Source organism: Lepeophtheirus salmonis, chromosome 5 (assembly GCF_016086655.4).
Source record: "Lepeophtheirus salmonis chromosome 5, UVic_Lsal_1.4, whole genome shotgun sequence".
Taxonomy (NCBI): Eukaryota; Metazoa; Arthropoda; class Copepoda; order Siphonostomatoida; family Caligidae; genus Lepeophtheirus; species Lepeophtheirus salmonis.
In genome coordinates, this window is record NC_052135.2 from 22094020 (window position 1) to 22105731 (window position 11712).

General features: G+C 32.2%; 4 protein-coding genes and 1 long non-coding RNA gene across 5 annotated transcripts; 1 reads left to right on the forward strand and 4 right to left on the reverse strand.

Annotated features, from left to right (window-relative positions):
* Positions 1 to 556: 556 nt before the first annotated feature.
* Positions 557 to 2514, reverse strand: LOC121118909 (actin-5C). Its single transcript, XM_040713501.2, has 2 exons — positions 2201 to 2514; positions 557 to 1872 (listed from the first exon to the last, which is right to left on the reverse strand). Exons 1-2 carry the CDS (start codon positions 2324 to 2326, stop codon positions 868 to 870), a joined length of 1131 nt encoding a protein of 376 aa, XP_040569435.1. The 5' UTR covers positions 2327 to 2514; the 3' UTR covers positions 557 to 867.
* A 722-nt stretch (positions 2515 to 3236) lies between these two features.
* Positions 3237 to 7608, reverse strand: LOC121118469 (protein yippee-like 5). The gene is made up of 3 exons (XM_040713052.2): positions 7291 to 7608; positions 6898 to 7121; positions 3237 to 5812 (listed from the first exon to the last, which is right to left on the reverse strand). The coding sequence occupies exons 1-2, from the start codon at positions 7449 to 7451 to the stop codon at positions 6923 to 6925; spliced, it is 360 nt and encodes a 119-aa protein (XP_040568986.1). The 5' UTR covers positions 7452 to 7608; the 3' UTR covers positions 3237 to 5812; positions 6898 to 6922.
* Positions 4280 to 5308, reverse strand: LOC121118910 (protein O-mannosyl-transferase F38B6.6). The gene has a single exon (XM_040713503.2). It carries the CDS (start codon positions 5306 to 5308, stop codon positions 4280 to 4282), a length of 1029 nt encoding a protein of 342 aa, XP_040569437.1.
* A 1399-nt stretch (positions 7609 to 9007) lies between the features above and the next one.
* LOC139905376 (uncharacterized) lies at positions 9008 to 10059 on the forward strand. The gene is made up of 2 exons (XR_011780052.1): positions 9008 to 9145; positions 9186 to 10059. It is a non-coding gene; the product is annotated as an uncharacterized lncRNA (long non-coding RNA).
* LOC121118269 (transient receptor potential cation channel subfamily A member 1) lies at positions 9900 to 11663 on the reverse strand. The gene is made up of 4 exons (XM_040712831.2): positions 11412 to 11663; positions 11128 to 11325; positions 10634 to 11023; positions 9900 to 10502 (listed from the first exon to the last, which is right to left on the reverse strand). Exons 1-4 carry the CDS (start codon positions 11581 to 11583, stop codon positions 10075 to 10077), a joined length of 1188 nt encoding a protein of 395 aa, XP_040568765.1. The 5' UTR covers positions 11584 to 11663; the 3' UTR covers positions 9900 to 10074.
* Positions 11664 to 11712: the final 49 nt, after the last annotated feature.

Consider the following 11712-nt stretch of genomic DNA (forward strand, 5'->3'; position numbering starts at 1 on the left):
AATCCTAGTCACGGCACAGTCCGTTTATCCTTATTATTTTCTATAGTTTTACATTATTGAATTATTAATCACTTCCTTTCAGATTTGAATTTGTAGGTACTGTTTCAACTATAAGGATACAAAAAACACTCCGAATTAAGCAGTTATCTACCTCTTTCTTCTCTAGACGGTCCTTCTTCTTTAAGAGATTCCGATGAAACGAATCCATAGAGAAGCAACGCGTATCCCAATATATAATATTTAACTTGCAACATATTAAATTCAACTATAAACTGAGTAAAAATTCGTAAAAATGACATAAAGTCAACTTTCACGCGTAAGACTCGGAGGCAGAATGGATCCCCTGGCCTTGGAAGAGTTTGAAGGAGAAATGTGTTTTGGTTAGTAGGATATACATAATTAAAAAAATCGTGGTCACAACACACACCTACATTTCCCTCGATCGTATGATAATAATTGTTATTATTATTGATGAAGTAAATTACGTTTCAAAGACCTTCGTTGATTTTTACTAATGAATCCACACGGTAGAAAGTATGAATGAATAATTAATTAATTAACAATGCTATTTTATATTTATTATAATCTTTAAAAAAGACTGAAATTAATACATAGAGCAATTGCCTAATTTTAATGAAGATGGTTGAAGTATTGGATCAGGTATACTTCATATAATGAATTACTTATAATTACTTATCAAAAAGATACTTATTATGAGACTTGTTTCTGTTTTGTGATGGATTGAAATTGTAGTAGACAGTAGTAGTAGTAGTAGTAAGTAGGTATATTATGTGTTAAACAATAAAACAGAATGACAAGAATAAAACATGTGAATTAAGCATGTTATTATGGCTTTGAGCCAGCTTCTTAGAAGCACTTTCTGTGGACAATGGATGGGCCACATTCGTCATATTCTTGCTTGGAGATCCACATCTGTTGGAAAGTGGAGAGGGAAGCCAAGATGGATCCTCCAATCCATACAGAGTACTTTCTCTCAGGGGGAGCAATGATCTTGATCTTGATAGTGGAAGGAGCAAGAGCAGTAATTTCCTTTTGCATACGATCAGCGATACCGGGGTACATGGTGGTTCCACCAGACATGACAGTGTTGGCATAGAGATCTTTACGGATGTCAACATCACACTTCATGATGGAGTTGTAAGTGGTTTCATGGACACCACAGGATTCCATTCCCAAGAAGGAAGGTTGGAAGAGGGCTTCAGGGGCACGGAAACGCTCATTTCCAATTGTGATAACTTGGCCATCGGGAAGTTCATAGGACTTCTCAAGGGAGGAGGAAGCAGCAGCAGTGGCCATTTCTTGTTCAAAGTCAAGAGCAACATAGCAAAGCTTCTCCTTGATATCACGAACGATTTCACGCTCAGCGGTAGTGGTGAAGGAGTAACCTCTCTCAGTAAGGATTTTCATGAGGTAGTTGGTGAGTTCACGACCAGCCAAGTCCAAGCGAAGGATAGCATGAGGAAGAGCGTAACCTTCATAGATGGGAACGGTGTGGGAAACACCGTCTCCAGAGTCCATAACAATACCAGTGGTACGACCAGAGGCATAGAGGGAGAGAACAGCTTGGATAGCGACATACATGGCGGGCATGTTGAAGGTCTCAAACATGATTTGGGTCATCTTTTCTCTGTTAGCCTTGGGGTTAAGAGGGGCTTCAGTCAGAAGGACAGGTTGTTCTTCAGGGGCAACACGGAGTTCATTGTAGAAGGTGTGATGCCAGATCTTCTCCATGTCATCCCAGTTGGTGATGATACCGTGTTCAACGGGGTACTTCAAGGTAAGGATACCTCTCTTGGATTGGGCTTCATCTCCAACATAGGAGTCCTTCTGACCCATACCGACCATTACACCCTAGATTAAAGAAAAAAGTAATGTTATTAGCAAATCGTCGACCATAATATTATTTGACAATCATGGCAATTTTTATAAGCAATTTTAGTATTTCATCTACTAGTATTAGATAAGTAGATAACTGATAATTAGTAGTACTACTTAAATGTTGTGAATTTAATAAGAAAAAGGAAAACAAATATCCGTATCAAAAGTGCATTTTTGTATTTTTTGTTCCAAATTTAAAAAGAAAAATAAAGATAGTTTTCATTATTTCAGGCAGAAACTTTCATTATAAATAATTTTAAATATTTTAATTATATCATAATTAATAATGAAAGATTCATACTTGGTGACGTGGGCGACCAACGATGGAAGGAAAGACAGCTCTGGGAGCATCATCACCAGCAAATCCGGCCTTGCACATACCGGAGCCATTGTCAACGACAAGAGCGGCAACATCTTCGTCACACATGATTGATTGATGTAAATTAGATAAAGGTGTCTAAGGCACGAATGTGGATATGTCGATCCAAGTCTAGAATCTGAAGCAAAAATTATTAGATTCGCGTCCTTATATAATGAATCTTAGTTTCCCCCATGGTGTAAAGTAGCACGCTCATAAATGTTTGCTTTCTCTTCTATCGATGGGGGTGATTTTTTTTTTTTTTTTTTTTTTTGACCCATACTTGACCGCTTACAAATCTCGACCTTATCGTCATTTTTTATCCATATATGGACATAAAATGTTGTTTGCGTCTCAATTGAACTATAATTAGAAAGTTATTCACTTTTCATTGGATTATTTTCACACTCGTTGTATTTGATATCTTTTTTTAAAAGAGAGATAAAAATTTCTTTATGAAGTAATTTAGTCTTAATCCTTTTTAATGAGCTCTCATTTGTTTTTAAGAGATGGCGATTAGCATCTGCTTTTGATTTTATATCAGAGTAATCAGAATATAGATTCAAATACTTTGAATAAATAATAGCTATTTACTTATATTTCGAAGATTAAATCTGATTGATCCCTTAGGCTAACAAGAAATATATTATTTATTCAATTTAAAATAATTTAGTTCCAGTTGTTGACTGAGTTACGACGTGGAATTTCAAAACATACAAGCATAAATACATAAAAAAAAAAGTGAAAAAATAACTTATCAGCATCCCCGTTATTTTCTTAGTTTTTAAATGATCCAATGACAACTATGTTTTCTATTAATAGAAATTATGTTAAAATAGAAAGTCTGTGACACAACGTACATGTTTTAATGTATAAAGTTAATTATATTTAACCTAATTGTGACTCAATTCGATATGTCAAAACTCTCAACAAAATATGGACACACACACTTTTGAAAACCAATTAAATTATAAGTCTGTTTTTAATAAAAAATATTATATTTTATAGCTAAAATTATTTTGAAGATATGCTTTCATTAATATCCTTCTAATTTAGCGAGATTCCTCTTTGCACTTTTGTTCGAGGGATCAATTTCCAACACCATTTTATACCTATTGTATGCCAATTCCAATTGTCCTGCAAGATGGTACAATACACCTAAATTCAAGTAGTAAATTGGTTTAACAATTTTTGACTGGTTGATTGCTTCCATATAAAACCTTTCGGCGAGATCGTACTTCTCAGTCTTACCATATATATTAGCAAGATGGAATTTTAGATCAGGTGATTCTGGAAAGAATCTCAATGCTTTCAAACAAATATCCTCCGCCTCCATGAATTCTTTCATTTCATCTAATAGTATTATTAAATTCACCCAAGATTTAAAACTGTTTGGATTCCATTGTATAGAATCAATAAAAGAGCTTTTGGCCTCAATCAATCTTTTTATCTTAACATATAAAATCCCCAAATTGTAATAACAATCAGAATAACCCTGACGATATTCGAGAGCCTTTAAATAACAGTCTTCTGCATCCTTGTAGTTTTCTAATGCCGTATAAAGTACTCCGAGGTTCATCCAACAACTTGAAAAAGATGGACTAAGCTCCAAAGCTCTTTTATAGAGTTTATGAGCTTTATCATATTCTTTAATCGATCTATAAGCATTACCTAAATTGTTCATTGCATGCCCATAGTTTGGCCATAGATGTAATGATTCTTTGTAGAAGCGTATGACTGTATTCATGTCAGGATGAGATCTTTCAGACTCCCTTTTTGCAATATTATAATATATCTTAGCGTTACGAGGACACACTTTTAAACCAGAGAAAAAAAAGCTGAGATTCAGAGCTCCAATCTCTTGATCGCTTAATACACGTCAATCCGAAGAATAAAATGGTTATTGCAGCAAAAATATTTTTTAATTTAGATTTTCGAAGGACACAAAATCCTTCTCCAATAAATAGACTAAAACCTAAAAGACTGAGGTACAAATTTCGTTCGGCTATAACAAATCCAACTCTAAAAAAAATGTTCATTGAAGGTAGGAATGGAAGTACTCCAAGTATTAGAATTAAAAGTATTTTCTTGCAGAAAATACATTTTCGAAGACATAGTATTGCAAGTCCACAGCTGAAAATCACTAAAAAAAGTTCGAAAGTCTTTTGTTGGTTCCTGAATAGTTGAAATACAACCCATGGACCAATCAAAGCATAGCCAAACTGGTGCAATGAGTATCCACAAGTTCATAATATAAATATAACTATAATTTAGAATTCTAAGGAAAGGATTTTTAATAAAAGAGGCTGGGTTATCCCCTTCTTGAAAAGAAGGTGGGTCGAAATTCATGATGTATAGTCTCCAATAAAGAATCGTAAAAGACAGCACAATGATATATAAAATCTTTAAACATACTTTTTTAACTCTGTTCTTTTTAACAAATACGTCCAATGCTAGAACCATAGGTAATAACATAATGCCTTGCTCCTTATACGCCACTGATAGCAAACACAAAAATGAAGAAACTCCGTATACCAAATCATTCCTATATGTAATTACCATAATCAAAGAGATTAAAATCACTTGAGAGTATAGAAGGTCTGATGCTCCAACAAAGGCTAAAACAGGCTCTGCATGTACAGGATGTAGTCCAAAAATTAAAGACGTCAATATCCATCCTTTACAGTCTAAAAGTCTAGAAAGTTTAGTTACTAAGTACGTATTGATTAAATGCAGAATGATGTTAAAAATTCGAAATAAAATAATTGAGTTCCATGAGAAAATGAATCTAAAAACGAGGATTGTTAGTGGTCTATATGATTTATGAGAGGATGGGTCTGTAAGTTTAGTTCCCCAAAAATCGTGACAGAATATCTTGACAAAAGAGTTGTTTTGACGAACAACATCAGGATTAGATATGATTGCTTTTCCATCGTCAAATAAGTAGTCTTGACACCAAAATAAAGATGGAACATAAAACAACAAAGTTGTGAGTATCACTAAATCCGCTCTTATGGCGAAACAAATAAATGGTCTCATTATATTATACATTCTATGTAGCCCCTACGAACTTCCTAACTTTTTCACATGATCACTAATGAAAAATTTAAATTATAGTTCACAGAATTCGATAATTCATTTGAGTAGGTAAATAAATACCATGAACTTTTTCCCACCATCGAAATAAAAATTAAAAATGTTTACAAGTAAAATGGAGAACTAAAGCCAATAACTAAACTAAGTATATATATGATTATGTTTTTTAACTAATGTAGGAGATAACTAAATTTAACGTTAATGAATTGTGATTAAATTATCACAAAACAAGATACTATTATTTTAGAAACAAACACTGTGACGTCATAAAAACATAATATCACACAACCTTTTTGTATCATCTTCTTTGTTTAAATTAATATTATTTTAAGAAATACAAAGATATTGTATATTATTGAGGCATTTTCTTGGAGATTAGACACAAAGAAGTTTGTTTGAGTTCTATATTTATACAAATGGTTTATAGGATGATTTTTGATCTCGAAAAAATGAAGTATTCTGAAAAAAAAAACATAACTTAAATTGAATTGAATCTTACAAGTGGTGTCTACATATTTTGTATATTTTTACAACTTTAATTTTTAACGAAACTTTCTATATTTTTTAAAAATCTAACAAAGAACACAATAAGGTAGCAAAATAATGATGATCAAAATATATATAAAAAAAATTAACAAGGTTTGCACAACATAACATTTTTGAATATACTAATATTTACACATTTGTATTTAAAGATTTAATACAAAGAGTAACATTGATAAAAACTAGACAGTTATTATTAACTAAGTAATAAGTACATATTGTTAGAATTTACTCAGAGAAAGAAAATACAAGAACATCACATACACACAAAAAACAACAACGAAAAATGGTTAAAAAGCCATAGATCATTCAAGTTCAAATAAATTAAAAATTTACATGCAAAGATAGAAAGAAAAGTTACTTTTTGTCAGTCAAGTTAGGTGGGACACTTATAACAAGCTATACTATAAGGCATGAATATTATTACTTCTACTCCCATTTGAAGAAATGTTTTCCTAGCATGGTTCATGTGGGGATCAACTTCAAATACCGATTCGGAACGAAGAACGCACAAAGTTAACCTTTGAGTCATTGAGGTAATATTGTATTTATTTTTTAGAATTTGCAAGCTAAAGTCTTCATTTTACGGAAAATCACAAAAATTGGCGATGGGGATAAGCTTGGTAAATGAAGTAATTTTAAAAAAAAAAAAAATACTCACACAATGTAGTTAATATTTAATTAGTTACAGAGTGCTAGTTTGACTATACGGCTTTAATTGTTTCACAGGTGAATAATCCTAAATTTCATCAAAAATTCCCTTAAACATGGAGACATGAAATTAATTGAAATGTCAATTATAAAATTAATAAATAAATCACTCATGACACTTGGATGGTTCCGAAATATCATTGAAAACAATTAATAGATAGGATACCTCTCTCTCACTGTACATATATATATATATAAGGGTTAAATGCAAGTATTGTGTCAGAGATAAATTTGTAAAATTGTTGAAGGGAAATAGATTTTATATGAGAGGAAGGAAGATATGTATGTACACAAACGTATGTCAGTATGCACTTCTCAGTTCTTGACGTGATGCTCTTCAAATCCAGCACATTCTGAGACCAGAGCTCTTTCAAGAATCACACGACCTTCTTTGTATCTTTGATTCTCTTCAGTTGCGAACTCATACATCCAACCCAATTTGCTATCACATTTCTTACAAAATACATCTCGAACCATATGACGACCCGTCAACATGACTCGATCCTGCACTTCACTATATAATAAATTGAAAATTGAATTAATTTTGGTTGTTCTAATTTAGTCAACAATAATTCATATGATCTAATGCTCATTATTAATAACAAACATGATAAATCTTTGTTGATAACTGATACGCAACATAAATCTCAAGGATTAAGGGTACAAAAACGCTGACTCATTACCTATAACTGAGATTAACGACCTTTTTGAATAAAAAGGCTCTTCCTGTAGCTCCAGTAAACCTTGTAGATATCAATTCAGATTTATTAGTGAGAAAAGTGTCACAATGCCCACAAGAGAATAATCGGGATCCCCCCAAATGCTCTAAGAATATCCGACCCATAGCTTTGAAACAAAGAAACACTTCTGACTGACGGTAAGTATAATATTGTATTTACTATGAAAGTTGTAATAACTAAACATATAATAATAATAGCCCTATATGAAATATAAATGAAAATGAAACAAGAAAAAAGTGACAGAAAGAATATGGTAGAGTGCTGCCATCTGTAGATATTGCGAAAAATAATATTCATTGCGCGCCTGCCAGGTTAGTTCTACTTCTCATAGAACGTAATGATGGGAAATATCAAATATCTGATAGTTTGATTTAACCCATTCGGGCCATTAGCCCGAAGTTCATTGAGGAACGTAAAAAAAAATACTTTTTTTAAGTGGCTAATGTTCTTCTCCTATATCATTTACAATGTTTCAGATTGTCCTAACTGGTTCATAATATGTTGTACCTTGATTTCAGACATTATTTTGTGCACTTTATTTCCATAGTTTTTGAACAGTGACTCCATAGTCCACAAAGTCCTTTATTATCATTGTCGGTCTAAAAATCTCGGTTAGCAATTGGGTTATATATTTATAAAGTTTGTTCTAATATTATGTACAATAACTGGTCTACCTTTTACTAACTATTATTATTATCGATATGAACTATTTTACGCCCTGAAAAAATATGTAACATTTTTTATTTTCTTTCAAGTTTTTTTGGGCAGTCCTTGTAAGAAAATCACTATAGTATTCTAATTTATTTATTTCCTTGGACCTAATGAATAACCTAGCAAATAAGAGTATTGGTCTCCTTAGGACTATGAGAAAGAACATACTTGAAGGACTTGATTTATCCAGCAAATCAGCACTTTCCAAAATTATCCATTTTAAAAGAGAATGTAGGACATGCGAAATAGGCATTAATCCCATGTACTTTGAAGCTTACAACACAAAATGAATATAATTTTTGTAATATTAATAAAAATACATAGCAAAAAAATATTTAGGATAATGTTTAATTGTTTTAAAACAGTATATATTAAAAATTCAAAATATAGAAAATATCCATGATATGCCCATGCGTTCCTCAAAGTACTTGTCCATAGGGCTCATTTGCGGGGTTGAAATCGATTGAAAATCCTGAATAACCTTATTCGAGTTCAAAAGAATATCATATTATAATATTTATAATTTCAAATAATTTTTAAGGGGTGTGGGCAGTAATGGCCAATGGGTTAATAATATAACAATGTTTTTATTTTAAATATCTTACAAGCCTATAACGTTATCATCAATCACAATTATCATTGTTATGAGGTTTCAGAAATTAAAAACAGAAGAATTATACTCCCAAATTTCTTGAACTCGATCTAAATCACACATGCAGTCATCATTATTATATGAATTGAAATTAGGGGTGTACCGATACCAAATTTTCAGCCGGTTCAGATACCAATTTTATGAACGATTCCGATTCCTTATTATGTATAAAGAAATATAATAAACAAATAACGAAAATTTTTACACTTTTTATGATGAACTTTTAACTAATTACGGATAGGAGAAAAAAAATACATACATTTATCAATAATAATTAGGTGTAAAAAAATTTAAACTTTAAAAAGTTAATTACTTTCCGTGCTCAGGAGTCGGTTCTTGTTTCATATTAGGAAGTTTGACGTCCTTGCTTTGTTAGATTTTTAAAGGGAACCTACTCTCCCTTCGACATCTGATCTAATTTCAACTGCTTCATTGGTAAAAAAAATACTTGCGACATTTTTTATCATTTTACTAGTTCGGCCCATGTGAGATTAAATGGTCTTCAACGGTCTCCAGTTCCTAACTGAGTCTTATATGCTTGCCCTAGGATTTGAAATATGTATTAATCAGTGCTTGAGTCAGGACTCGTGTCTTTTTTAATGAACCTCGGACGGATACTGATGACTCAAATTCAGTTCTTGTTGCGTCTGACAAGATTACTTGACACTGCAAGCTCTACAAATATTATTCTACAAACATTCAAAAATGAAATATGTAGTGAAAAAGTACCGGTTTCAGAGTAAACCGCTCGACCCAACTCCTACCGTTACGGACTTTTTGAACGAATCATAGTACTATTCAATTGAATGGGAACCAACAGTTTTGGTTATTTCTACATTGTTTTTTTTTAAAAGTAAATTTCCTATTACAACCCTGTAAATTTGTATAATTTTTTATGTACTCCCCCACCCCCTTATTTTTTAATTCGTTTAGTCAAACTATTTTGTGGATGTAAGTGTAAATTTGTTTCCAAAATTGAGATTAAATAAGTCATATTATCCATATAAATAATTATGCATAGGTATTGGTGGTGGAATGGCCATTATTAAACCGATTCCGATACCTCAAATTAAGTCCGATTCTTTCAAATTCTGATGCATCCATAATGAGCCTCAAGACTCCTCTCATTCAGGAAATTTTCTATTCTTTCAACATTTACTTTGCAAAAAAAGAATTTGTATTATTCAAATAAAATATTTTATAATTCTATTTCACTTTCATATTTTATAAATTAGTATATTTAAATTAAATAATATACTACTATATTTATATATCTAGGTATTCATAAATATTAATTAATCTATATAACGTTTAACCTAAAAAAACAATGAATAAAATGTACATCTTAATATCTATTTTTACATTTATGATCCATCCAAAGGAGGCTTCTCATCCAATTCATCCTCTTCAAGATAATTTAAGTAATAATTCAAGGTTTCAGGTAAACAGAGTTCATCGGGGAAAATTTTCTTTAAACAGTTACGATTGTAGTCAATTAAACTGAGTCTAGCCCAATATGTGAGTGGTCGAATAACTTTAGATCTTCCTTGAATCCAGTCCTTAGTAGCTTGAGGAAGTTTTAGCCATGTAGAATTATCATCCACAAACAGATTTAATCTTGCTCCAGCTCTTACTAAGAGTCCTAAAAGATCATAATTTTTCCCTTCAGCAGCAATTTCCAGTGGTGTTCTTTTGTATGCATCAAATTCATGGAGTGAGCTCCCAGAGACGAGAAGCAATCGAGCTGCATGTGTATCTTTAAGCACACAAGCTAATGCAAGAGGAGTATACCCTAATTAATTGTAAACATAGACAATTAGATATTCCAACGGGATTGGGATAGATAAGAGAAAATAAGTTTCATTCTTAGAGGGTGTAATTCATATCAGATAACGGTCATTTTTTGATGAAAAAGAAACGTACCTGACCAATTTTTAATATCAACGGAGGCACCATAGTAGATAAGTGCTTTCATTGCAGGAACTTTTGCCTTTGTGCGACTTCGAATGAGCATATGAATGGGCCTATCTCCGATACCACTCATTTCATTGATTATATGGCGTCTCTGTTTGTGCCCTCCCACTAAATTGTCCACGAAGTTTCTTATATGTACATCAGTCACTGCAGGATATTGACAGAGGAGAGAGAAAGCGGTTTCACCGGATTTACTGCTAATTAGTGGATTGGATCCCTTTTGAAGGAGAATTGCTATTTTATCTTTATGACCAAAATAGCAGGCTCTCATGAGAGGAGTCTGTCCCTCCAGATCTCGTACATTGAGATTGCAGTTTTTTGTGAGTAATGAGAAGTGTTCTATAACATGAAGCAAATAAACTTTACTATAGTAATTATAGGGTATATCATCATATATGTTTCTGGGCTCATGATTATGAATTATGATAAATGTATCTCCCTACCCGTGCAGCCCATTTTTTCAGCTGCTAAATGTAGAGGTGACGATGAAGAGACAGAGCTGTGACTATCTGGTTTTGCACCATGAAGGAGAAGTGTTTTGGCCATACTCAAATTTCCAATGGATACAGCTAAATGGAGAGGTGTCATCCCAAGGGCATCGAATTCATCAACAGAAAATCCATGGTGACAAAGTACTTTAACTATATTTGAATGGGAGAAAATGATTTATGTATCAATTATTATCAATGATAAATAAATATTGTCTTTTATTTATTGGTGAACCAACCCATCTCTTCATTCCCTGTTTCAACAGCAATTGATATTAAAGGGCGCCTGTTTGCTCCATAGTTGGCATCTGTATAGAAATATCGCTTTGGATCCTCCAACAACTCTGTCACCTTATCCAACAAATTATTCTCAACCTTATGATAAAGGTCTTTATCAATTAAATACCCCATTATACTCTTTCCACTCAACTTGATGAGGAGAAACTAACGGGAAAATATTTCACATAGAAAAAACTGAAGTTTTCTTTTTATTATTATTAAAGAATATTTTTTCACTTTCAGCCAAAGCTTTTTTCTCGT

Coding starts and splice junctions, on each gene's coding strand:
- LOC121118269 (XM_040712831.2), bottom strand. CDS start 11,583: ATGGGGTATTTAATTGATAAAGACCTTTATCATAAGGTTGAGAATAAT. Junction 11,024..11,127: donor TGAAAAAATGGGCTGCACGG/GTAGGGAGATAC, acceptor TTCATGTTATAG/AACACTTCTCATTACTCACA. Junction 10,503..10,633: donor TGATATTAAAAATTGGTCAG/GTACGTTTCTTT, acceptor ACAATTAATTAG/GGTATACTCCTCTTGCATTA.
- LOC121118909 (XM_040713501.2), bottom strand. CDS start 2,326: ATGTGTGACGAAGATGTTGCCGCTCTTGTCGTTGACAATGGCTCCGGT. Junction 1,873..2,200: donor TTGGTCGCCCACGTCACCAA/GTATGAATCTTT, acceptor TCTTTAATCTAG/GGTGTAATGGTCGGTATGGG.
- LOC121118910 (XM_040713503.2), bottom strand. CDS start 5,308: ATGTATAATATAATGAGACCATTTATTTGTTTCGCCATAAGAGCGGAT.
- LOC121118469 (XM_040713052.2), bottom strand. CDS start 7,451: ATGGGTCGGATATTCTTAGAGCATTTGGGGGGATCCCGATTATTCTCT. Junction 7,122..7,290: donor GTCGTTAATCTCAGTTATAG/GTAATGAGTCAG, acceptor TTTATTATATAG/TGAAGTGCAGGATCGAGTCA.